Source organism: Emydura macquarii, unplaced genomic scaffold (genome assembly GCF_026122565.2).
Source record: "Emydura macquarii macquarii isolate MOO-44397 ecotype Brisbane River unplaced genomic scaffold, CSIRO-AGI_Emac_v2 contig_1876, whole genome shotgun sequence".
NCBI classification, from domain to species: domain Eukaryota; kingdom Metazoa; phylum Chordata; order Testudines; family Chelidae; genus Emydura; species Emydura macquarii.
Window position 1 is genome coordinate 6,484,405 of NW_027132013.1, and position 27,734 is coordinate 6,512,138.

The 27,734-nt window shown below is 40.5% G+C and overlaps 1 protein-coding gene across 1 annotated transcript in view; it reads left to right on the forward strand.

Annotated features, from left to right (window-relative positions):
• Positions 1 to 11,959: 11,959 nt before the first annotated feature.
• The window catches only part of IFTAP (intraflagellar transport associated protein), a 37,196-nt gene continuing 21,421 nt past the window's right edge, over positions 11,960 to 27,734 (forward strand). The window contains 3 exon segments of the mRNA XM_067558112.1: positions 11,960 to 12,024; positions 12,026 to 12,063; positions 27,238 to 27,395. Of these exon segments, the coding sequence (XP_067414213.1) occupies positions 11,960 to 12,024; positions 12,026 to 12,063; positions 27,238 to 27,395 (261 nt within the window).

The following is a 27,734-nucleotide window of genomic DNA, read 5'->3' on the forward strand; positions in this document are numbered from 1 at the left end:
GCAGCCGATCTGCGATCCGCAAAAATGGTCCATGGATATCACAGATATAAAGTTGTATCCGCAGATTTGCAGGGCTCTACAAATGAACATTTGTCCTGGCACCATGGGTGGAGCAGAAGGGGGTGGGTAAGGACACTATAAGAGACAAGGGCAGATAAAGTGTTGCTAAATCTTGTGATTTTACTGTGATTTTCATGCTCTTTAGTATTTTTATTAAAGCCCCAGCTTCAGGATGCACCTGGTTTGATGAGACTCTCAGTTTTCATTTCAGAAGAAAAAGTAAGTTTGTAGCCCTCATGGTCACAAGAAAATCTTGAAAGTGTGATCTGTGTGCATGCTAAAGGCTCAAAAGCCAGAAGAGAAATAAAGAAAAACCTCAATTTATGTTTTAAAATCTCATGATTTTGGGGGGTCTGAGTCATGATTTTTGAATGCTTGGGATTGGCAGTACTGTGTAGGGTGTAGAAAGTGATAACAAGAAGCTTGAACTTGATGTGATTGAGAAGGGGGAATGAATAGAGAGATTCAAATAAGGGATTCAAATTCATGTCTACATGAGGAATAGACTAAGTATAAAGGTGCTTTTTAAAATTGAGCTGGCTAAAATATTTTGAAATATCCCTTCTTGCCTACTGTGGACAAGTGGACATCCCTTCAAGCCTACTGTGGACTTTAAAATCATGTGGGGGTTGTGTTGGAAGTGTTACCAACATGTCCTGCAAAAATGGCTTTGTTTTTCAGAAGTATCCACTGAAAAGCTTGGGATGTATAGTTTTCAGATAAGTTTTTTTTCCTTAACTGTCCTCTTTGACTATAAATGCTGTTTGATTGGTCACATAAGTCACATGATAATGTTTCTACTCTCCGATTGGATAACTGAAACAATTTAAACAGGAGAATAATGAAAAACAAACATCACCATTTAATATGAATTTTCTAATAAATAATCATTTGGGCTAAAATTCATAAAAAGTTTAGTCCACACAACTGTTTTCATAAATGCCTGTAATAAATATGACTCCAGAAATCCTAGTGAACAATCTCAGCTTCTGATCACAAAAAGATTTGCAAAGCACTTTGTTTGCTATCTGAACAGCTTTGATTAGAATGCTGACTCCCTAAGAGATCGGATCCCAGGGTAACATTGAGTCTTAATTGAAAAACGCTCACTCTGCTGTTTCCCAAATTTCTCCCATCAATCTGCAATCACTGGTATCTTGGCAAGAACAAGGGTGCTTTGTGCAGGAATTAAAAGCTACTTTGCAAGATAACATTTATTTTCCTCTCTGATGGGTCTGCCATTGCAGCATTTGTTCAAAAAGATTAACCCACAGCCTTCTGAAGGAGCTGGAACTAACTCCCCATACCACAGACCCAAGTCTTGTAGACTGAGAAGCAAATGCAGCTCCTAAGTTCTTTATGATCAGATTCCCTTCTGGACCCCCTCTCCAGGCATCTCTGAACGAACCAACTACTGAAGCGTGTAGATAGTATTTCTCAAGCTTTCTCTAACTTTGGCACCCCAGGTTTACTTGGGTAAGACAATAAACATATTAGACCTACCTTTTGCCTTCTCCTAAAACCTTTTGTTTGTAACTGGGATTCAAATATCAGCACTTGTGGAATCTTCTCTGACTGCGCAGAGGGGCTGTGGCATGGACAAGTAGGCAGGCAGGCAGGGGGTATGTATGCTTAGCTTGCAGATGTGCTTCTTAGTACTTGTGTAATGTGGCTAACTGGCTGTGACCGTTTTTTTTTTTCTTCAGATGGTGCAAAAAGAAATCCATCAGCTTGTACCTTTAGAAGTTTAACCTGTTCCTGCCTAACCAGCTCAGTGACAGAAGAAGTCTGTTATTTAGATTGTAAATTCACTGGGGCAGATGCCGTTTTTTATTTGATGTTTGTACAGTGATCAACGCAGTGGGGTCCTGAGCTTTGTTGGGGCTTTTGGGTGCTACTGTATTATCAATAAAGTCACTGCTAAATTCAAAAAATATATTTGGAATTCTAATTTCTACAAACTTAAAAAAACAAACAAACCCAAAACAATATTTTGACTAGAATAAATTTTTTCCCCTTGGAATTCTCAGGATATAATTAGATTATGACACTGAACCTGTGTAAAGGAAGTAGTAAGTATATGCAACCTAATAAGGGAAGGCTGACTAAAGCTCTGATTCATAACCCATAGAAATCAATAGACACTTTTCCACTGACTTCGAAGGGCTTTGGACCAGGCCCTAAAACAATATTAGTACTCTGTACACTTCTGTGTCACTTTTCATCTGAGTTCCTCAGAACACTTCACACAAACCATAATTAAGCCTCCCAACTCCTCTGAGGATAGATCCCTTTTACAGATGAGATGGAGCAACTGGGGCACAGAGTGGGTAAGGACTTGCCTAAGATCATTCAGCAACTAAGTGGAAGAAGCAGGAACAGAGTCACAGCTGCCTGATCAGCTTTCTTTTGTGGCTGACAGGGAATCATTTCACCTATCACTGTAATACTGCAGGCTCTGAAGGTGGGGACGCAGCAGCTGTTTTACATCACACAGCAACTTCGCAGAGCAGTTAAGAACAATCTGATATCCAACTGAAAGTGCAGTGGGAATTTAAATGAAAAGAGGCTGAATTGGAATTTGGGCAGGGTAGCAGGGTGAACATGTTGAACTCTTGTAAAAAGTGCCAGGAGACCGTTAGTGACTGTAATGCAGACATAAAGGTGACTTTATATCTCATCTGAAATATGGCACCTCCAGCAGCACAATGTCCTTTAACACCCCTGTTTGGGTGCATTGCTCAAGTGCTGAAACGAGGAAGTGAGCACATTGATAAAGATTGGCTTGAACCACAGTGTTCAGATCCATAACTGAACTTCCCCAAAATTCTGGGCTGTTCAGATCAGGTTCATTTCTATTTCCAACAGCACCTAGATGATACGTGTCAGTTTTCCATCCAAATATTGACCCAGCCTGATCCTCTTGAGTTTGTGTGACCAGAGGACAAAGTGGTATGACTGCAGAAGTGGTGCACAGATTTCAAAAGAAAACTGACAATTTTTTTCTAGTGTCTCACCTCATATTTTATATTCATTTTACTTTCTCTGTGTCAGTTAGTGTGTCTTGTCCTTAGAAAATGCTTGTCTTTGTGACATGATTAATTTGGCTCAGAGGACAGGGAGGTTAAACTTTGCCTGCAACAAAATGCTAATCACAAGAACTGCCCTAGTGGATGAGAATAACGGTCTTTCTCGTCCAGTCGCTTTTTTTCTAACAGTGATCTGCTCCTTCAAAAGAAAGGGCATGAAATCCTGAAGTAGGTAGTTTTGGAGTCACCTGTCCACAAGGGAAGTCAGAAGAACCCTGTCCACAATTATATGTGCTCAGAATACTTAGTTCCTAACGTGAAAATGTAGGATTCTCCTCCTGAATTTGTTTGGCTGCTAAAGGCGTAGCACTACACCAAAATTGTATCCATTTAGCAGACCCATTCCTTTAAAAAGAGTATTTTAATAAAAATTAATTTAGGTAGAAGGTCTTTAACTGGTCACTTGCTATCCTGGAAATAAATTGTTTCAATTGGTTTATTTCTTCTACGGGTATTCATTTGAAATATTATGTGTCTTACATTTAATACAGGATCCTCCATCCCAAATGATTCCAAATTGCTTTACAAATTTCACAAAACATCTGCCAATGCCAAGCAGTCACTTCTGAGGTAGAACTCGTCAGGTGGCCTTCAGTGCCCTGCAATAATATGCAGCAGTTTGGTATGGAGAGTGAAGGGTTCAATCGTGAGAGTTTAGACAGGTAGAAGGTAGATCCCCAGTCTAGAATTTAGCTAGGACTGTAGGGCCGACGCTAGCTGTGGTGAAAAGTAACACGAGGTCCTTAATGACCTCTAGTGATCAGGATCTTTATGTGTCATCTGAAGACAGCAGAATAGTGAGCTTTGACATGGGCATTCAGCACTGGCATGGGCTATGCATAGCCTGCAGCAGCGAGTCTCAGAGCCTGGGTGGGCAGACTCAGGCTTGTGGGACCTCAACTACAGCACTAAAAATAGCAGTGTAGGCATTTGGCCTCAGGCTCTGAAAGCCCAGGGAGGGGAGTTGGCTTCAGAGTCCAAGCTCCAACCCAGGACGCAATGTCTGCACAGCTGTTTTTAGCCCCATAGTGCGATTCCCATGAGCCCAAGTTTGTTGTGCTGGGCTCTGAGACTCCCTGCTTGCTACTGCGCTCTGTGTGGACATACCCAAATATGAAAGAGTGCCCCCGCATTCCCAACATCACCTTTTGAAGCAAACGAGGCTTCTTTGAAGGCCTTCCATACCAGAGCTGATTAAACCCATCAGTGGATAGCTCAGGAGATCGGAAAAGATCCCACCCCATGGGATTGTGGATGCTGTTTGTAGAAAAACAAGTTTGGTGCACAAGAAGTTTACCCTTGTAGCCGGTTCAATTCTTTTGTTTCCCTAAATAATCTTTAAAGTAGGCAGCACTGTCAGAGCCATTTGGAATTTGTAACAACTATCTAATTAGGCCCTGAATTCAGATAATATTTCCACAATCAAATGAGATCAGTTTGGTTGCTTGTAGCTAAAGTTCTTAGTCAGACAGCAGTGCATCTGCAAGAATGAGATTTAGGGCAAGTATTGCACTTGTAAAAGCACAAGCAGATCCCATTTAGGCTCTTGAAAAACAGTCTGAATTGAAACAAGAAACAGGAGCCATTTGAAAGTTTTTCTCCTTCACAACTGAAACATCCATGCTTTTAGTTCATTCAGATAGTTCAGTTGATCTGCACCTGCACCTGCTCATAACCATAGGCTTAGTTCTTCTTTAAAGTCCATTCCAGGAGCTGCTGTCTAGCTGCACGTGGCTGGGGATGGGGGGAGGAGATAGGTAGGGCAGGACTGTAGCACAAGGAAGAGAGGGAGCTTTTCTGTTCACTTGCAGCGTTGCAATCCAACCAACATGCCAAAGTGCTATAAGGGGATGTAGTTTTAAAGAATTTGTTGCTCCTCTCTCAAGAAAGTTGGGAATCTCCAAGCGTCACCTCACTTATACCTCTTTTACTTTCTGTACTCTTGAGGTGCCGTGTTGTAGTGACTGTGATTATATGTGGAATCATAGCTCTTCTTAAACAAGAAGAAAAAAGCTGCAACTACAGACAAATAGGCTCCCATTCAGCTTGAATTCCACCTTTGTCTCTTTTGTTTACCAGGGACCACACCCTGTCTGGAACTATACAGCACACAGGACCAGTTAGTGACTGAATGATACACTGTGAGTCAACATATTACAGGCACAGCCCTTCTGGCTAAGGTGGACTGACCACAGCTTTTGGGAGAGTTGTCACTGATGTTCTTGAGCTGTCCAGCAGACTGGGGATAGCATGGTGAAATGCAGGGTTCTTCTGTTCCATCTGCCAATTGCACCATGTCATGAAGCACACTCGCTAAATTTAGACTCACATTTACTTCTACCCTACAGAGACCTGATGCTATCTCATTGTTTATTGCAATAATAATATTGTAGCAAATCCATAGCCACTTAAGACTTCATGGTGACCTCTATGTTGATTACCATTGTGACAGCGGGGACAGAACTCAGGCACTCCTGTGTCAGAAGCATAGGCCCCTATTTCTCAGGCTAAGTGAGACGTTTCTTTGGTGTTAGGGGTCTAGGGTCTGTGAGACACAGTTCAGCAGTCCTGATTCTGTAGTGGTACATTATCCTCATTAACGAGGTCATAGTGACATCTGTATCCTTCTATATCTCTATCTAATAACCCCTGGGATTTCTATGGTATTGATGTCTGCCCTGTGTAAGGGTCAGCATATTGGTGCACAGCCACAGGAGGAGACTGGGATGGACAGTGTGACTCAGGGAGATACAATCTCCCTTCTGGTCAACCTGCTATTCTGGGGAGGAAGTATCTGGCATTGGGTCTATACCTGCTATTGTTTATGCTTCCCAACTTGCCAGTGTAGCTACATAGCTGAGGCTTCATCTGTTCCCCACCCAGTGTTGCCCAACTGCATGAGGAAGGGAAGTAACAGACCATCCGAGCCTGCTTCCTCTCCTAGGCTGCTGTGTGCTTAGCCCTTATGCTGCTACGCTAGCTAGGCCACAATTCAGTCCAAAGGAAGTTCCTTGGGTAGAGGTTTTGCTGGTGCAAGAGCAAAGTTTCTAAGCATTACTGATGAAGGTGCTATAGAAATGTATGTAGCTTATCACTGTCATCTAGGCTGGAAGAGAACTGATTTTGGTTTTATAATCTGGGTATCTCAAGGAGCTTTGGAAAACAATCATTGAGTCTGATATAGGTAATGGAGTGACTGTGTAGGAAATTGGATCAGTCACTATACAATGAAAATGGAGCATAAGGCATTAAAATAATACAGCTGTGAGCCTGAGATGTTCAGTTTTAGATTATAAACGCTTCAAGACAGTGACTCTGGCTTCCTTATATCTCTCCATGCACCTAAATAGTGCTCTATAAATTAATTTACTAATGAATAACCTGTTTTTATGGAGAATGATTGTTGATAAATCCAAATTCATAGCACTGGACTGTGACTTTCCTTTTTTATGATTACCAGAGACCACATAATGCAGTAGTGCAATATTTATTTCTGAACAGTAGGATTATGTAGGATTTTTTGATATGTGGCTGGGCACTGCAGCTTTTTTTCAGTTTATAAGTTTGTAAGTTAATTTTGCTACCATTGGTTTAAAAAAATATAATGATTTAAAAAAATCACAATGCAGTGCTCAAAAATGCTGTATAAAACAAGAAGTTCACATTTCGGAGCTATTACATTTTTCATTGTTTAATGGAATTAATAACTGTGTAATTGAAATCATGCTAATACGCAGCCAGTTTGCCTCCAGGATTCACTGCAGACATTTCTCGTTTGGCTTAAACAGCTGGGAGGAAGACTACATTTTGGGAAATAAAATTGATTCTGCACAATCTGCTGATGATCAGCAAGGCTTAATGAATGATAGCCTGAAGTAACCTCATTATTGTAACTTGGATGGATGAGCAGGAAAGGAATACAGATTTTTCTAAAGGAAAAAAATGTAGTTTCTGGTTAAACACCTCATTTTCAGAAACACTTACTCTGTTATTATTCATAAGAATGTAAGAACAGCCAGAATAGGTCAGACCAATGGTCCATCTACTAGCTCAGTATCCTGTCTTCTGACAGTGGCCAGTGCCAGATACTTCAGAGGGAATGAACAGAACAGGGCAATTTATCGAGTGATCCATCCCCTGCCATCCAGTCCCAGCTTCTGGCAGTTGGAGGTTTAGGGATTACCAGAGCATGAGGTTGCATCCCTGACCATCTTGGCTAATAGCCACTGATGGACGTATCCTCCAGGAACTTATCTAATTATTTTTTGAACTCAGTTATAATTTTCCTCCAGAGCTGCTACCATAGGGGATTCAGGAGTCCTTCACGTCCTCTTCTTCCAAAGAGAAACTTCAGAACTCCTGGGAAGAAAGAGGGGTGGTATCAATCTCCCTAGGCCATTTAGTCCTTCTTCTCATTATTGAGACTGTCAACAACAGTTGGCATTAGATCCACCAGGAACTGGACTAATTCACCAACATGTTTTACATAGGCAGCCAAACAGCTGTCATGCAACAGTGACTTTTGGCTACTATCAGCCTGAGCTGGATTTGAACTGGTCCCCTAGCAGTCAAAGCTCCCCCGAGCGAATGGCTCATCAGGCTGATGCTGTTAAGGCAATCCATTTCATAGCTAGCAGTACACAAGGGAGTGATGTGGCCAGCCTCCCATCCAACTCTCTTTGACGCCCATCCCTACTACTTCAGTCCTGAGTCTCTCTTACATAAAGACTAGCAGTTGTTTTAGACTGTGTCAGCCCTGTGCAGAAGTTTTGTGGTATAAACAAGGGAAACCAGGCTGACCAGCAAACTCTCATTTTCATTTTTGAGCTAACCCGTATTTGAACCCTGCTGTGCAAAAGCGAAAGGCTAGTGCATCCATGCAATTCACAATATGCAAGAGACGCCCTAATTGAACTCATAGGAGCAAAGATAGCAACTGAGTTTTCCTTAGCTTAAGATTCTGGATCTCCTCATGCTTGAGAATCATTCAGGATTTATGAGTTTGATATGCCCTAACCCAATAGATCAGGTACCTGTTTTGCAGTTGGGTGAACTAGAGGTGGCCTTTCATTTTGAGATTGAGAAAGACTCAAACTCAGACCTTTCAGGACTGTAGTTGAGGACCTTAACATCTCAGCCATCACTCTGTTAAAAGGCTTTACATGCCCCCCTTCTTCCTGCAGTGTGAGTCTCCCCTCTGCAAGATACGGAGAATTGATTTCAATCCCTGCCAACTTTCTGGTTCTTTTCCTCTAGATTGGGTGGAGATACCACAGTGTAATGAATCCTTAAAAAATAGCATCCTCAGGACTGGAATAGAAGGGATAAAGCACAATGAAGTAAAAATGTGCCAGTTTGAGAACGTAGGTAGATAGAGAGGGGCAGTTTTCCTGATAAATTTCTAGGCATGTACAATCTGTCAATTTCAAGAATGCTAATAATCCACCAAGTCTCAAGTCTTATCATCCAGACCCATGCAACATAGAAACTTCTCCAGAGTGACTAGGATTAGCCTGAACAGACTATTTAGGTATGGAATCTGGATGCAAAACTATCTGTATGTTTCATGGTGTGAAAAACTGGAGATGTTTTATGACTGATAGAACCCTATGCTTCTATAAGAATCTACCTTATTCTTCCTAGTCACCATCTTCTGATTTTACTAGGCCTGCAACAAACCCCTGGAAATTTAGGGAAAGTTTCGATCACTAATCAGATTGAAACACTACATTTTGGGCCTATCTTTAGTTTTTATTTTTAGATTTCTTGCTCTTGGTTTTTTGTTTTTGAAATAAAATACCAAAACCCTAATACACATCAGCAGGTGTAAAGTATACAGGTGGGTGACAATAAATGAAATGGAGGTGGGTTTTTTCAGATCCCACCTCAGGAGTTATCAAACATATAACTAACTATTTTGTTATGTAATGAGCTTTTGTGGTTTTCAAAAAAATATAAAAGGAAATACACCCTATGAATTATACAAGTTACAGTACTTATTTTATTTATTTCCTTAGTCATGATGAACTATCTTTCATCGTTCAGCATAGCTAAGCACAGACTCTTGTCTCATTTACACTGGTGTAAATCTGGAGTAACTCCACTGACTCCACAGTTACATTGCTGTAACCGAGATCAGAATCTGGTCCATTCTTTTGCAGAGAAACTTTCAAAACTTGAGAAAGTGACCTTTTGCCAAGTCTGGAAAACTACTGGGAAATTTTCTTTCATGTCTTTAAAAAGCAGCAGTAGACTCAGTGGGGTTTCTCTCTATAATGCATGTATGTAATGCATTCTTGGGTTGATGGGCAATGCATAGGCACGGTGAAATGAGACTAGGCTGCAGTGTGTTCAGTAATTTGGAATTATTTACTCTTTGGGATGGAAAGATTTAAGACACAACATGATAGATTTCCCTCCTTCCCTCCTCCACCAGTGTCCAGGACTCGCTCTTCAAGAGATTAGGGTTCCAGATTTTACCTCTGGTATTTGGCTGGAGATCCTCACCTGGAGGTCAACATTTCATCTTCTTTCCAATCTTAATGATGAAACCAAGGCCCAGCTTTTTGTGGCGACTCTTGGTGTGCCCTTGCTGCCCTGCATGTTATTCAGCAGCGGATGTCCGCACCTTCAGTTCCAGGATCCAGTTCCTCCCAAGTTCAGTTACAAGTTAGAGAGTGAGTGAGAGGTGGGCAGGGACATTGCGCTAAGAGACAGCACAGAGGCTGGAACTCAAGTTGATCATCATGGAAGGGTCATTGCTCAGCCGGCTGGATGGGGAGGTCACTGACTGGCACAGCTGGTGTCTTAGTTTGGCAAAGAGTTACAGTTGCCCCCAAAAGTTGAGAACCACTTGTCTAAGATACTAGAACATAATAGCAAAGGATCATTGGGAGATCTGGGCTGTATTCCCAGCTCTGCCACTAACTCATTGGCAAATCACTTAAACTCTCTGTACCTCAGTTTCACTAGTCGTAAAAGGAGGATAATATTTCTTGGCACCTACGACTCAGGAGGGTTGTGAAGCTGAATTCATTCATGTTTGTAAAGCACTTAGAGGTCCTTAGCTAGCAAGTGATGCAGAAGGGCAAAGCATTGACATTATTATTTAGATATTAGTTAGATTAACGAATGAGGTTCTTTTACAAGTCACTCTATTCTTTCGCACAATGAAATTTACTTGGAGTAAATTCTAGTGACTCTAGTAACTGAACAGTGATGAAAAATTTTTAAAAAAAGCATTGCTTCCTCTTGAAAACCACTAGAATTTGCATAAACCACGTTGTCCGTCTGGTAAATGATTATCTGCTTGGTCAGTCCCTAGAGTGGTTAATATTAGCTTGTTTTTAGTGAAACTTCTTTAAAAAGTTCTGTGTTTTGGGCCCTATCTGTTTTGGTTTATTTTAAACTTCAGAACAATCAGCTCCTGTGACAATCAACAGCACGACACAGTTAGAATTCACGGTTTATTTTGATGCTGCGGTTTGGACGTCCTGGGTTCATTCTGCTTTAACTGCAAATCCAAAATAAAGGGATAAATAAACCTAGTTCCATTGAGTTCAATGTGAGTGTTGCTGTCAACTTCAGTGGAGCAGGATTTCACCTCTAAAGTTATTTCTTAGTGAGCCTGTAAATTAAAGACTGCATTTACAAAAGGCAAGAAGCTGTGAGCAGCATGAAAAAACGTGCGTAATTGCACGCTTAATATGCATCACATCTTTAAAAATTGTGTGTACAAACAGGGTAGTTATACGTGCTCAGCTAGGCTCCCACATGGCCACTTGAGTGTGAGACTACAGTAATGTGTAGAAATTATGCACGGGTCCATGCCAGCCTGGACTCTCTCCTTTAGGTAATCTGGTCCTATATGTACTGAATTTCGATAATAATAATGCACAGCACTTTGAAGCACTGTACAATGTCAACTTTGACGTAGTTAAAATGCAGCAATCCCAGGAGCTGTCATTTTCCTTATGTCCTATTGAAAGAGTCAAGATCAGTTGGAATGATCTAGCTCTCTAGCCAGAATATTAAACTCCTGGAGACAGGCAGAGCACTCGCAGTGGAGGTCCCTTAGTTCTTGGCGTTTGTCATGTGCCTTCCATAATGTGTCCATTGTCCTGATTGGATATGACCCCAATTCAAATAAATAATGTAATATCACATTCTTCCAAAGCTCTGGTTTAGTGGCTTTGAGAATGTAGTTCAAGATGCACCTGTGAAATGAGCTGGTGGATTCAGTCCAATTTCCCTCTATACAGGTGTCCCTATCATAAAATTCAACACCACAACTAGTGCTCAGTGACACCCTTTCAGCAAAGAAAGCAAGGGTTGGACAGGCGTGTGATTGAACTACTTAGATGTGTTCCCTCCTGAACAGGGTGGAGGCACTTTGGTAGGACGTTCTGGGAGATGCAAGCCCTGTTGCTGCCCACGTAGTATCTATTCGATGAATAGAAGTCTTCTTTCTCCCAGGATTCAAACAGTCCACTACTTATCCCCTAACACACTTGAAATAACTATGGCCGTAATCCTACAAATACCTTCTCATGAGAGGACCCCTGTGTCTTCCTAGAACCCCATTGAAAGGATCATGGCCTACAGAGGAAGAGAAATAGCAGATACTCTGAATTCCAGTGTTCGCCTGCACCATGCTAACTAGGGAAACGCCTTCTGAAGTTAAACGACCCTTTGACTTATTTTCTGCCTGCAAAATAAAAAAGGCTTTGTTATTATATATGGCTCTCCCTTTTTCCATTGCAGAAGAACCTGTTAGAACAGATATGCCTGTTTGACTGTCATGGTTGTGGATGATGGAAAAGCAGCTGTTAAACAACAGTATCCTTGATCAGTTTATTAATAGCCAAGAGCAGAGGTGAAGAATTTCTCAGCACGTTCACTTATCTTTGGAAAGGTATGTCAGCTTCCAGAGTTTCCTATAATACATTACATTGAGAAAGGAAGAGATAGTGTAAGCATAAAGAGAGGCAGTGTTGTATAGTGAATAGAGCACTATATGGGGAGTCAGGACACCTGGGTTCTGTTCCTGTTTTGCCACTGACCTGCTGTATGACTTTGGGCAAGTCACTTCAACTCTCTGTGCCTTTGTTTACCCTGCCACTTTTTGTTTGGCATGTCTATTTGGATTATAATCTCTTAGTGGCAGGGACTCTCTCGCTCTCTGTGTATGTACAGGGCCTACCACAATGAAATCTCAGTCTTGGTTGGGGTCTCCAGGTACGGAATCACAGGTTCAGCCTGTCTGCCACGCCATCTCTATGTACAGAGGGGTGGAGGGGCCAAACCTGAGTGGTGCTCCGACCCTATGTGCCAGGTTGCGATGCCTGGAGCAGGGAGTTGGGCCCAGGCCCATGGTACAGGAGCTGCCACTGCAGGGTGAATGTACGGTGGGCTGTCTCTCCAGCCCTTCACTCTCCAGGCCTCACCTTTTGGCGCCTCCACTATATTCTTGTGTGTGATGTAGAAAAAACTATATTATTTGGTGACCTTTCTGGGACTGACTGGCTTTTCCCCCGCATCTCTGCTGCCAAATGTATTAAAAGTTTCCATGCCAAAATCACACCATACTTGTGGCTATGTTATTCAGACACTCTGATTGGCATAATAAGCACTGATTACATGTGCTCTATAATCTGTGTTATGCACTGAGGTGGTCATATGGATAATTTAGATCAACAATTGAGAAGGAAGGATTTGATCGAAGTGAAGGAAGACCCTGTAGTGAATGAAAGACTAACGTGTTTCTTTCAGACTGCCATCCTTCCTGGCTGCAGTAAGCACAGCAGGTGGGGCTGAAACAGCCTTCGAGATGCAAACTCCCACAACCTCTAGGGAACTTCAGATCTGGATTCAAACTCTATAGCTGAGGCGCATCACTGGTAAGAACTACAACCAGCGGTTCTTTAAATCAGCCTTACAAAATGAGTATGTCAATTTAATATTCCTCAATTACATTGCTCTTGGCCATAGCTTTCTATTAAGAGTGATATCTTCATCTTATTCCAGAAGCAATGTATTTTCCAATTACACCATGCGGCATGCTCCATTGATTGGCACTCAGAACCGTGCTCTGTCCTTGTCCATCAGGCAGAACTGAGTGTCATTCATAGGCACTGGAGCAGAAAAGCAGCCAGGGAGAGCGGAAATGGCCTCAGCAGTGCTCCCTTGGCAGCCTTCCCACTCCTAGAAAACCAGAGAGAAGGTGAGTGGGGGATCAGACAAGAAAGTTAATACTAGCGAATGGCCTAAAACAAGCTTCTTTATGTACAGCTGTTACACTAGGGAGAGCTCCAACCCTAGACACAGGGTGCATATCACTATGCAGCTTGCAAAAAGCCACAGAATGTACTTCGCTCACCTGGGTTCTCAACAGAGCATCTGGCTCTAAATGTGTGTATAAAGCCTATCGGAAGCTCTAGCTGAAATAAATGATTGTACCAGCACAGGAATCTGCATTTCTAAACAAAATAACTTGGGTTGCTTTCCCTCCCCCCGCTTTCAGAATACCCAAAGGCTCCGGTTCACATTATAAACTAATGACCTGCAAAAATTCCGCTTAAAGCACAAAGCCTTTAAAAACTAGTACAGTGCAAAAATGCATTTTAAACTATTGTACTCCTATTTTCTTTCTTTGGTACTCAAATATCATGAAAAAGAGCCATTTGGATTTTAATTAAAATAATTTAAAAGGGCAGCTGGGGTAGCTCAGGGTATATCTGATACTAAAGCTCAGAGCTTTTCACTTCTAGGTCACCACCAGTTCAAGTCCTTGACAGGGCCAGAGTTAAAAAAAAGATTGATGTTTTACCCATTTGTTTGCATGATTAAATTTGCATGCACTGTTACCATGATTATATTTTTACACACCAGGCATTTACATGTGCAAATACCTAGTTTGTGTCTGCAGTCTCAGCAATTTCACATGTACATTTTTAGACCTCTAAGTACCCATTTGCATACTCAAATATCCAATGTGCAAGTGCCCTTGTGTGTGCAAACTGGGGTATGCAGGTATGCATTTTTAACATGTGGACTATGGGCCTCTTTTTTAAAACAAATTTCCTTGCAAGTCATCCCCATCTAATGGCTCCTCGGTGGTCATACTGCAGGGAAACAAGGGAAAAAAAACAGAGAGTTACTTGGATCCCAGTGGTATCTCAGAGTGTCAGTGTGTTTAGACACTTACTCATGGTGATTTTTGTTCATGTGCATGGAATTGAACTGACTTCTTGATTTGGGGTCAGGAGGAAATTTTCCTAGAGGTTTTTCATCACTCAAGTACCCAGTAGGGCTCTATCTGTCTGTTATTAATTCATTATTTTGTCCTTCTTTGTTAAGCATCAGTAGCGCCAGTAAAACACAGAAGAATGGATGGTTTCTGTCATACTATCTCAACAGATAGGCAAGACAAAATACAAGGAGAGATCTAGAGGAAGGAGCTTTTTGGTGGTACGTGGATGTTACTCAAGAGTTTCCCATTGAGTGCCTGTAGGGCAGGGGTTCTCAAATTTTTTTTGCTGGGACCCCCTTTGAAAATATTTCAGGCTCTGATGACCCCTCCCCAAAAGTGATGACCTCCTTCCCCCCATGCCAGGCCACCCTTACCGGCATGCATGGGGGCTGACAGCTCGCAACTCCCCCATAATAACCTCATGACCCCCTGGTCACGACCCCCAGTTTGAGAACCCCTGCTGTAGGGATATTCTGTTGGCTTTGTATTCCAAAACCTGTTTCTTGGAATTGTAGAAAGCTGAATATTAATGGACCTTGGTACTTCCCATTTTCTGTGGCTATGATAAAGGTACTAGGATCCCAATAAAGGAAAACTAATTTTTTATAATATTGCCTGTATATATCTGAATGTGTTACATTACCCTCTATTGCCTGCACCACAGGCAGGGTAGAGGAGGACTTGTCACTACTCCTAGTTAAGGGAATTTTTCTTGAACTCAAGTGGGCCTGGTGTATGGTTTTGGAGTGGAAGACTAAGATTCTAGATGTGTTTCCCCCAGTTTTGTGTGATTTATATAGTAGTAATGGTGTCTGTTGTAAGCAGCACATGGAGCCATGGTAGCTTGCTGGGGAAAAAAGCCAGGTGTTTAGTACAAGAAATTCATCTTTTTGATTTTGGGATTCCTAAGCAGAGGTAGCTTGAGTCCCTATTACTGAGGTTTGCCTACTACTTGTGGCAACGTGAGGGTTCAAGAAACTAACTGGTTAATCAGTGTTATACCTCACTACTTCTGCCAGATCTGATAACAATGGCATCATTAACCATCGTTAACGTTAACCATCGTTAAATGTCATTTAAAACAGAGTGAACTCAGCATTCTAAAGATCTGTGCTCCTTACCAACGATGACACGGACTTTTTAATATATCATCTTTTAAAAAATTGACAGTACATGGCAGAACTCCAGGCATAATGGGCAGAGATTGTAATAATTTGTATTGACCCGGTAGTGGGTGGACACTTGAGGGCTAAATTGCAATTCCAGTAAGTTGTATCGTTTCCCTGTGAGTACAGTCCCAGGTGTCTCCTTCATTCTAAGGGCAGCATTAGAAAGGGGCATGTAGAGTTTAGGGCACTGATGGACCTTTAGATAGGCAATATAGTCTAGTGGGTACAGTTTGTTTCTGGGAGAAAGAAACTCCTTCTTTCTTCTTGAAGGGGTCTCAGAAGTTTCAGCATGGGCAGAATACGACTGCCCGTGTATTTAATGGGATTTGGGCAAATCCATAATAAAGGCAGTGGGAAGCAGCATTCTTTTATAGATCATATTTCTTTTAACATATTCGTTTATTATTTTCCCAATTTCATTGTAACCTTTTGTGCTCCTGCTAGTTTACGCATTTCTTTTTGGTTCATTTGCACCTTTTAATCTTTAATATAAAAATGATGAAATAGAAACAAAGAACTAACATTTACTCCCAGGCTGTAGGACCTTTCTAGGTTAAGTTTCAGTCCAGAGCAAATATTAACAACAATACTCTGATTGTGCAATTGGACCCATTTGGATGGACTCTTGTGTCTTGACGAAATCCCCTTGATGTCAGTGGAGCTCTGCATGGGCACAGAGATCCAGTTGCAGGATCAGGCCTGAGTTAGAAGCCTGAGAAAAGTGGGTTTACAATAGAACTGTATATATTAACTTTATATAAGTTGGGAAGATGAGTGATATTTTCAGTACTGACCATTCAATAGAGCTAATTTGTGTCCCAGATCTCTTTGAATTTGAGCAAAAAACTCACGTATTTTAACTGCCTTTTTCAGCTTTAAAAACATGTTTTGAAATCTGCTGGCACAAAATAATAAGACAGCATCTGCTTGTTTTTCTAACTTCAGAGTGGAATGGGAAGTTCACTGGAGCATAAAATATCTCCTTCCTCCCTTCCACAGAAATACAGAGAAAAATTAGAAATGGTCCTAGCTGCAAAATTTGCATCTGAATTTGAAATCACCCTTCTAAAAATGTGGAGGTGCTTAGATCCAGCATCTGGATTAGCCTGCTTTATAGAGAGAGGTTGTCAGTGGTAAAATTCTGATCTTAATCCGAGTTTGGATTCTGAATCTGTCCAAGTTTGAGGATGTTTAAATTCAGCCCATTATAGTTATTATATATTCTGTAGTTCATATTCCAAAGATAGGGGTTTAGTATGGATCTTGGATTTTTGATCAGACACATTAAGAAAACAAAGTCCTTTTTGTGTGCCAAGTAGAATGACACCCTCAGTGGTGTATGCAGTGCTGTTGTAGTCATGTTTCGTCTCAGGGTGTTAGAGAGACAAGGTGGATGAGGATCTTTTATTGGACTAACTTTCGTTGATGAGAGAGAAGCTTATCTCTCTCCTCACCAACAGAAGATGGTCAAATAAAACATATTACCTCACCCACCTTGACCCTCAACACTGTTGTTTTGACATGTTTGCACCCTGCAGGCTGGCTAGCAGAGGAAGTTGGAAACTGACTGACCACTTTTGTGCTTCCAGGTGGCATTCAAGAGGCATTTTCTGTGCTGTTATGATCAGATTAATTTAATTCCCCAGTGAATGTTGAGTGGTGTATTTAGTTCACACTCCATTTAGCAATATCTGTCTGCTTCCTTTTTTTCGTTAACCACATTTAAAAAAAACAATAAGTTTAAACTTCAGCATAAAGGGCTATGAAGGCACTTTACACATGTGAATTTAATAGCATGAAGCATGGATGAAAATAACACAAGGGACAGCAATACATTTACTTTAATTTAAAAAATGGACCAATAGCATGGTGTTAACCCCAAGAGAAATTTGTAGTAGGCCTCGTATGAGTGGATTTGCCAATAAAAGCAAGTAGGCAGTTCAATAAAACTAATTAAATTAATCTGTCATCCCCGGGGAATTTAAGCAGGGCATAAATTAGGGAAACAGCCTCAGTTCAGAGCTTTTTATTGATGTGTTTTGCCAGATCATTGGAAAATAATTGGTTGGGAGAAAATAAGGTTTGCAATTTTCTATTGACCATAAATTCACTGCCCATCTCTACGTAATCCCCTTTCACCATGGTATAAAATCAAATATTATACAAAGTCCTGAAGTTAAAAGACAAGCTATGTGGATACAATGGGCTGTAAGATTCATATTGCAATAATAATAGTTTATCTGTCCTCTGTGTGATTTTCATCCATAGATCTCAAAATATTTACCAATGGAAGGTGAGTATCATTATTTCCATTTTACAGAAAGAGAAACTGAGGCCCAGAGCAGGGAAGTTTGCAAGTTTGGGGCAGATTTAGTGTGATAACTGCTAATTTCCAATGAATGACACTGCCTTTCAAAAGTACTATGTCAGCAATTGTTTCTTGCTGTTGTGTGTGATTTCTGCATATTATAATCAAACTTTTTAAAAAAGTTATTGTTTTGTTTTAAATTGTAAAAGATAAAACATTGCTCGCTTGGTTGCATAGTTGAGTTTTTTCTATATCCAGATTTTGGAACAGATTGTAATTTCTGGTTTGGATATTTCGCTATAAATCTCGTTCTACTGTTTTATATATTATATGGTTGTGTAGTATGTCTATTTATGAAATAGTAATACATAGTATGTAATAATAGTTTGGTCTGCCATAACACTCTTCCATCAACAATGCCAAAGTGCTTTGCACTCCTCAGTTAACTAACCCTCACAACACTGGTGAAATAGGGAAATATTATCATTCCCTTTTACACATGGGCAAATAGAGGCACAGGGCAAACAGAATCTCCCAAAGACATATAGTGGAGCAGTGGGAAAACCAAGAGTAGAATCCAAGAGGTTTTACCTTCTAGTCTTGTGCAGTAATCAGTAGACACACTGGCCAAGGTTTCCAAAACTGAATCAAGGTGTCTCAAATTGGGCACCTCAAAACTGATGAACCATTAATCACTTCTGAAAATCTTGGTCACTGCTTCTTTTTATCATGTTTCCTATTTGTCTCATACTTTCTGTGTTAGTCATTGGTATGGGAGAAATAAATGATATGGAACTATTCAAGTTAGGTGATTGGGCCATTTAAATTGAATTCACTTTCGACAATACTTGAAATGCTTAATGAAACCAGCCGACATATCTCTCAGTTTATTGAATGTCACCTTTATGAGATCTACATAAAACTTTTCGAGCCCATCTCTGTCTTTATTTGAATATTGTTAGTGTATCACTCAACCATTCTACTCTCTCTCTCCTTGGCAGTTCCCAGTGTATATAAATGTTTAACAGCTAGAAATTGTGCTTGGGAAGCAAGAAAGGATTCTGCCTTCCCAGATTGAGCTTAAAAGCTTTTGTGATAAGCTTTGTTATAAAACAGAAAAGTGACTGTAATGAATGCCCTGCCCCTTTAAGAGCTAAAGACAAACACACCAGCCTTCCCTCAGTCAAGGTGAAAGTAAAAGTCTAAAGCGTGCCTACTTCAGTCAAGTTCAAGAGAAAAAGAGGTGATTACCCCTAGGTGTCCCCCATATTTTTCCGAGAGCCTTCTTTCTGATGCTCAGTTTCCCCACAGAATGTCCCTCTTACCATTTGTATTTGAAAGGAATTAATTAATTCCCCACAGCTGGTCCACCACTGATATGCTGCATATTCATGTAGTCAGGTCAAGCAACAGTAAGATCTCCCTGTAGACAGAGGGGGAGAGTAGGACAACTTCTTCCTACCAACTTCTGGAGAGAGCCTATACCCCTAATCTCATGTGCATATAAACTCTCAAGTCCAATGCAAATTGTACAGCGTGTATATATATATATATATATATATATATATATATACACACTCATACACGCACACACCTTAAGAAGTTGCTCCTGGTTTTTTCACATAGTCACTTACCATTTGTTTGATCTTTTTAGACAGAATTACATATGGGCCAGATTCTCAGCTGATGTAAATTGATATAGCTCCATTACATCAGCTGAGAATCTGGCTTTATATTTTATCTTGGATGTTTGAACTTTTACAGAATTATTTTTGGTCATTGTTGTGGCACAGATGTTTCTTTTTGTGTTGGAAATGGTAGGATCTTCCCCACTCAGGAAGCTAAAGTGGTCAGGTGAGCATGTACCTTGTGATTCAACTGAGCGGGTGCATATTCAAATATGGAAAGTTTTTAGCAACATCACTGTTGAACCGTGGAAGAAAAATATATATATTTTTAAATGGTCAGATGTGCAAAAAAGTGGCACAAACAGGAAATGTTATCACTACAAAGTCCAAACATTGACAACATGTAAAGCAAACATAGACAAGGAATTTTTTTTTATATATATTATTTTAGGGTTCTTTTGTTTGTAACATAAAGTTGTATTTAGGTTACAATAAGGAAAAAGAAGAAACACTGATTCAGTAAGAGAATAGTTAGGTTGCTGCAAATTTAGAGCTGCATTTGTTACAGGGAAGTAATGGGTATACTAAAATAAGATGGGTATGTCAGTAGTGGTTGAATTGTACCTGCCAGCAGCAATCAGTATGTTATTGCCGGACTATAAACAAATAAGACAGAGAACCCCAAAAGGAAAGGACTAAACATAAAGCACTTGGACGTAACGGTCAAAATCTAATACACAGTACTTGATTCATTACTCACACTAGTGTAAATCAGAAGTAATTCCAATGAAATCAATTGGCGAGATTCATGGAGCACTGATTTACACCAGCTAAGGGTGTGGGACAGTGGAGTTACACACGTAGAAAACTGGCATAAGTGAAAGCAGAATCAGACCCTTATTGGTTGTATTAGAATTTTGAATAAAAATATATAGTTAAGCAATCTTTGCTGTTTACCCATGCGCTAGTCTGAGTAAGACCCAAAGAGTATGAGGGAGAGAGCTAGAAGAGCCTGATTCTCCTCTCACTTACATCAGTGTAAATTGGGAATAACGTCACTGAAGTCAGTGGAGGTACAGTCATAAAACTGGTATAAGTTAGAAGAGAATCAGCCCCATAAATATCCATGTTATGGAGGAGGAGATATAATACAGGGGAGAATAGTCTAGGAATCTTTAGCATTTCATAGCTTCAGCTGTGTTACAGTCATTAATTTTCACATCAGCAAATGTGTATTGTTATCCTTCATTTATAAATCAGGAAACTTTGGCAGAGACTTTCCAGTGATTTGCCTGAGGCCACAGTGGGCGTCAGTATCATTGAAATCAATGAGAGTTTTGCTTGAATAAGGCCTACAGTACTTGGCCATTTCATTATTTTTTGATATTAACTTATTTGTGAATCCCTAATACCAAATTCAGCCTGCTGGGGACGTTTGGTCTTTTTGTTTGTAACATAAAGTTGGCCAAACCCTTTACTGACTTTCACCCCACATGTAAACCCATTGAAAGCAGAGAGATTGCACAGGGATATAAATCAGAGCAGAATTTTTCCCAGAAAAATAACTGTAAAATAAAGGACCAAATTCTGCTCTCAGTTAAATCTGGAGTGAGTTCTCTGACTTTGATGGAGATATTTCAGAATTTAGACCATTGCACCAGAGAGCAGAGTTTGATCCAGTCAATTCAAAAATGGAGAAGAACTTTTAAAATCAGTCGAAATTTGGAGTTTCAGACCTGAAATATGTTTTCTTTGTATGTGGTTTAAATTGTATTTGGACATGTTGGGTTTTTTGGGTTTTTATTAAGGCACCCAGACATACATGGGTGTGTAACTGCAAACGGTAAATGCATGCAGTGTTATAGCCGTGTTGGTCCCAGGATATTAGAGAGACAAAGAGGGGTGAGGTAATATCTTTTATTGGACCAGCTTCTCCTGGTGAGAGACAACCTTTTGAGCTTACACAAAGCTTTTCTTCAGGTAAATGCAGTCTCTGTTCGTGAGTTTAGTTCTCCATTTTTGAACACTCAGACTGATGGTTTAGGGACACATATTACAGGGATGGCTTAGGCACCTGTGTGTTGAGATGTGGCCTTTGAAATTTTTGGGCCACCGCACATACCTGCTAATGGCATATTTGGAGAAGGGAGATGGTAAAGATTTGTAAAGCTCACATCCCTGACATCTCTACAAGAATATTAAATATATTATATTTGAAGAAGTCAGTTTTAACTTTCTACCTCATCTCACCTTGCCTTTGTAGCTATTCTCAGTACTCAGTCACAGAATTGAAGAAAGAGATCAGGAAAGATCCCAGGAAAGATTCCATACAGTATTTTATTGATTGTGGGCTCTAGTCTTCTTTTAAAATATTTCAAGCTATGGGGCTTTCATCATTCTTCTTTGGCTACTATTTATTTTAATAGAGTTCACTGTCAGGACATTTTTATCAGATAATTCTGATATCTCTCTTCTCAGACTTAGTGATAACTGACTTCACTATTCTCTGAAATAGTTGGATGACCATGGGCATCTCTAGGTGAAGCCAGTCCAAACACGGCAACAAGAATTATTTTAAACAATACAAAGGATAGCTAGATTGACAGAGAGAGCATATCAAGTTGGATTTGCTTTTCCGATACTAATGTGTTTATAAAGCTTGGCACCTACTTCTCACCTACTTCTCACCTACTTCACCTGGCAGCAGAAATTCTGAAAAGTAAAGCTGAGGTTGGAAAACTTTCTGCAAGTTGAATAAATGAATCCCTGCATAATTTCAAGCGTACTGCTCTGCTTCTTTTTTTTGTGTTTGTGTCCTTTATTTTGGGCCTTTGTCACATGTTATAAAGGCCAGTGTTGCACATTTCGGTCTTGGAAGGCTGAGAAATATGGATGTGAATAATGAGTCAATTATTGACTAGCCAAGGGACAAGGCAGACTGATCCTGCCACAGGCTGAAATGTAGTCCCTCCTTCTCCTCCCCCCATCTCCTTCACAAGGAAGGACAAAAAAATGGTTGGATTTCAGACCACTGACAAAGGAATTTAGCCAAAACATTTGTCTACAAAATGTAGTTTCTTTAGGTTTAGTCCAGGTTATGATGGAGTGTTTTTAAATTACTTATTTATAATCTCTACTGCAACCGCTTCAGGGAAGGCCAGTTATTGAGATGCATGTGGTAAGGAAACTATGGACTGCTCTAGCTAGTATATACAAATCAAGTGTCTTGCCAGCCCTGAGGGACTGTGCCCCAGGCTACCGCTGTAAGATTAAAATCAATCCTCAATTTATAGGAGTAGCCTCATTACAGACATGACAGTGTATCTTGTATTCCGTTTGCAGCGTGCATTTTCAACTGCCTTGGGTTAGTGGGATTTTTTTCTTTCCTGCGAATTCTAACATCTCTTTGCTGCTGTGAACATCTCATCAAACGAAATGCTTAATATTATATACTCCAACAGCCTGGAAGGGCCTTGGAAACAACATTTCTGACAGCACTTCATGACTGACCCAAGTGTCTCAGCTTTGATTTGAGGAAAGGGACAGTGCTATTTGTTTGTTAGTTGGGGTTGGGGAATACTACCCGTGGAGATGAAAGTGTATTGAAATTACACTTGATTGCTTGTTTGTTCATTTGATCTGAATAGCTTTTCCTTTTGAAATCAAGGGAATATCTCTGCCCCCCAGAAAATATAAAATCAACATAGCATAATGAGCTTGCATATGTGTATGCATGGATAGTGTAGAGTTGGAACTGCTCTTCTATGTATCATGGGCGCAATAAGGCTAACAAAGATGCTCTCGTAACTGAGGTTTTGGAGCTGAATACTGAGTTCTGTCTCCATTGCTGCCATGAAATTCTGAGTGGCTATGCTCTACAGTATAGTAATAATATCTAGCTCTCATATAGTGCTTTTAATTAGCACATTTCAAAGCACTTTACAAATGGAGGTCAGTATCATTATCCCCATTTTACAGATGGGGAAATTGAGGCGCAGAGCAGTGAAGTGACTTGCCCAGGGTCACCTAGGAGGCCAGTGACAGAGGCAGGAATAGAATCCAAATCTGCTGAGTCACAGCGCAGTGCTGTATGCACTAGGCCACATTGCAGTTTTGTATGTTGATATGGATTTGTACCAGGAGGATCATAGAACATCAGCCTTACACAGCATGGGCTTGATCCATCTTCCATTGAAGTCATTGAGATTCTTCCCCATTGACTTTGCTGAGAATTGGATTGGGCCCCTATAAACTATTTTCCCAGTGTTACATTTGTTACATTTCTAAAAAAAGATACCTGTTGCCCTGGTGACCTGGTAAGCGCTATCAGCTGGAAGTTTGACTGATATCAAAATAAACTAAAATACCATTCCTGCAGAATAATGAAACATTTTAAAACCTTTGGGAAAACTTTTGTGTCATGTGTGTTAAAGGTGTGACTTACAACTGCCCAAAGAAAGCTCCGTTTCAGGCTGCTGGAGCCTTCTTGTTACATGAAACACTCAGTTAGATTTGAAAAAAGTATGTCTGACACTTCTTTCAAAGCAAGAAATATTAGGGATGAGATGAAAGCGTGGCACAAGGCTCTGATGAAAAATAGAAGCTAAAACAAGATGAGGCGGACATTTATGTATCAAATTTATGTTGCCAAATGCAAAGAAATGGGGAGCATCTGGCTAACTGAGTAATCAGAGCTTCAGGCCAAACTGTATTCTGGGGCTCACCAACATCCTTTTGCGACTTGATAGCTCTGAAAAGGAGCTTTTCCTTTTCAGTCCTTAAATCAGGCATCTTCACTTTTGATCTTTTTTTTTTTTTTTTTTAAACAAAAACAAATAAAAATATTAAAGCTTTTCCAGTGACTCAATTTGCTGGTCCTGTTATTTTAGGAGAAAAGGAGGATGTCTTCAGATAGGAACCAACCATCTCATCTGTAGGACATTTAGGAGAGCACTTCTAGAGAGATACAAAGTTGTTTCATTGGCTTGAGAATGGTGATGGTGGTGAGGGGAGAAAGTGGTGTGTGCCTTTTGTCATATTGTCTTCAAACAGTGTTTTAAAAAAGAAGCCTGCGGAGTTGTTAGAAAGCAGTGGAAAGCCCAGTGTCAAAGGGAGATCTCTAGGAGGTAGGAAATGCTCAGAGAATCTTGATCCATACATTTATCTGAGAAACCTTTCTGTTATTTTACCCTGATGTGTAAGGTGCATCTTAATTCATGAATTTGTGGTAATAAAGGCCCACTACTGCACCCTTTACTTATATGAATGAGGACTGCAGGGCTGTGGCCATAGTATTGTCATGATTTGTATACAATGATGACTGGAGCACAGAAGTGCCTCTGGAGATTAACAATTAACTGGGAGAGTTGATTGCTGAGGATACTAATGCTGAGACTGTCATTAAGTTCTTGGAAAATGCTCCATCCACATTGCACATTGAGTGGTGTTATAATGCAAGAGTGACTTTAAATGCACAAAACATGTAATTATGCCTTAGAAATGCAGAGTGTTTCCTGTTGTTATTAGAAAATATAATTTTCCAATTAAAAATAAGGTAGATAGTTAGACTTGTGCATTTATTATGCATTATGAGTATAGGTGTGATCTTGGTGTGGGGTGAGACATCCATTTGTGCCTAGTGTTCTGAAGCCATTTCATAATTTACAATGTAACTTTTTGTAGAAGAAAAGAAAAGTCACTCTTTACTATTTTTCTCTTGGCAGCCTCCAAAATATTTTTATAGTGCTGCAGGAAGAAAACACTCCTATTGTTAAATTCACCGGTCAGTAGTCAATAAGCTGGTTATTAAACATGTCCTGATCTCTCAGGAATGCCTAGACTGAGCTTGCATTGCTGAAATCTGGTTAGGTGATACTGCTAGCTAAGTCCTAGCTCAACAGACGCACCATAGAAACAGGTTTTGGGATTTTCAGAAGCACTCACGGTTGTCCAAACTCTGCTCCTATTGAAGCTGGGGAAGTTTTCAAAGATCAAAGGGCCAGTAGGCGTCACCTATCTATTAATGAAAGATAAATGAAAGTCATTTGTGTCTTTGGAAATCTTCACCATTAGTGGTAAAACTTCAGTGGGAGCAGAGTTAGGCCAGTGCTGAGTACTTTTGAAAATCCCACCCAGAATGGACACAATTGAAGTCAGAGTAGCCCTACTACTCTAATCTAATCTTCAGTTCCTGAGAAGTCCTCCAAGAAAAACAACCTCATTTGAATGCACTCACTTAATCTTTGAGCTCAGGAACAAGATCAATGCTGGCATCCTACTGATTGTAGCCTACCAAGCACCAAGTGTTTCCTAGTGTTACTGCCCCAACCCAATGGGTTTTCAGTCGTGCTGTGGAAAAGCAAACCAGTACCATGTTAGTGCAGAGTGTGATCCAGCTGTTAGGCCAGGTAGGCTATAATGCTTGGAAGGATCCAAAATAAGCACTCACGCATGGCTCAGATGAAAGGATTCTTTACTAGGGCTGTCAGGAAGGAAAGGATGCAAATAAACTAGGTACAACAGCTTAGTTGTGTACAGTCAACGATAAGCATAGTAATTCCCAATTTAGCCTCTAGGTAAGTGTCCAGTACAGGGTAGAAAGCTAACCTTGTCTCAGGGGGTTCCTCAAGCCTAATACCTATGGTGTCTCTTTTAGTCTCTTCTTCTAGGGCTTGTAGATTGCTCTGGCCAGAGCTCAGTCCCATAGTCTGATATGTCACTGTGGCCCCTCCACACTGTCCTCCTGTTATCCAGTTGTAACTGTTGCCTCCTTCCTCTGGGCTGCTGCACTGTGGGTGACAATAGGCTATTAGCCCACCCCAGAATCTCTTATATGTACGTCCCAGACTAGCAGAACTAACAGAAACCTTGTCGTATAGATGCTGGAGTTCCTCAATCGTGTTGTCCTGGAAAACTTCAAACACCTCCAGTTGCAGTCACTCTGACAAAGAAACCTCAGAGCCTTATTTCTTCTCTAGCCACCAGGGGATTCCCTGGAAATGGCCAATGGGGTTTTGTGAATGCAGCTTCCACACGTGCGCATGCACATGAGTTAAATTATTGAAAGTGGATCTGTAGGTGCTGGAGTGTGTTCTGGTGTTGAGGAGCAGGAGTCACATTCTGGTCTAAGTTAAATTGGTATAAATCTGATGTAACTCTATTGAGCTCCATGCAGTTACTCCGGATACCACTGGTATCACAGAAGAATCTGTTTCTGTCTGCACTGGTGTTTGCTTGCCAAGTGGGGACATGTGCACAAGTGTATACCATTTTGCACAGCATACACATAGTGGCCAACCTTTGAACATGTACCCCAAAGCGTTTAAACCAAGAACAAAACGGCCACCTTTATTATGAACTGGGTTGTTGTCTTTCTGTTTTTCATTCATTGTGTTATTTTTATCTGGTTTTCTGTATGACATATGAGACTGCACAACAGCAGGAATACTTGGACAACAAGGGTAAAGGGGAGTGACTGTTTTTCATGTACATAATGTTTATTCAATTTTATGATAAAGAGCACACAATACATGTCATAACACATGCGTATCTTAAGCTCCGAATATGAATGGCAAACAACATTGAATAGACAAAAGAAGCAGTTATAGTAATAATACCTGTTCCAACAAGATACAATGTGCATTTGTTACAATGTGCATTTGTTACAATGTGCATCTCTTTTTTCTTGGAAGGTGTATTATGTTTTGCAATGCACTGTGATTTCTCCCTGCAGATGACGTGAAAATGAAAAGCCAAGTGTCTGAAATGGATTCCATAGAAAAAACATTTTTAATGCTTGAGTTGTCAAACAGAAATAAACAGAATGTTTCTCGTGTAAGAAACAAAGAGTCATCAGTGTCTCTCTTATCACGGACTCTGGATGAAGACCAGGTAATCAGGTTGGTCCACAGAGGCAAACGTTAAATTAAAGAGAAGATAGGCAAAAATATTCATGCACGGAGAAGGAAAAAGTCATGATTGCATTCAGAGAAAGAGGCTCTCTTCTTGCTCTAAAGGTCCTCAGACAGTGAAGCAGAGGAGATGTACTAGCTGAGTGGTAATGACTGAAGGCAATATCTGATCTGAAGCAGATTCCATAGAATCCTATGTAAGGTGTGATGCCCTCGGAGGCAGTTGAGGGGAATACACGAGCCATTTGCTTTAGCAGTAGAGCAGCTGTAGTATATAGGGGTGGCCAGCCTACTGCAGGAACCATAATCCTGTGTGTAT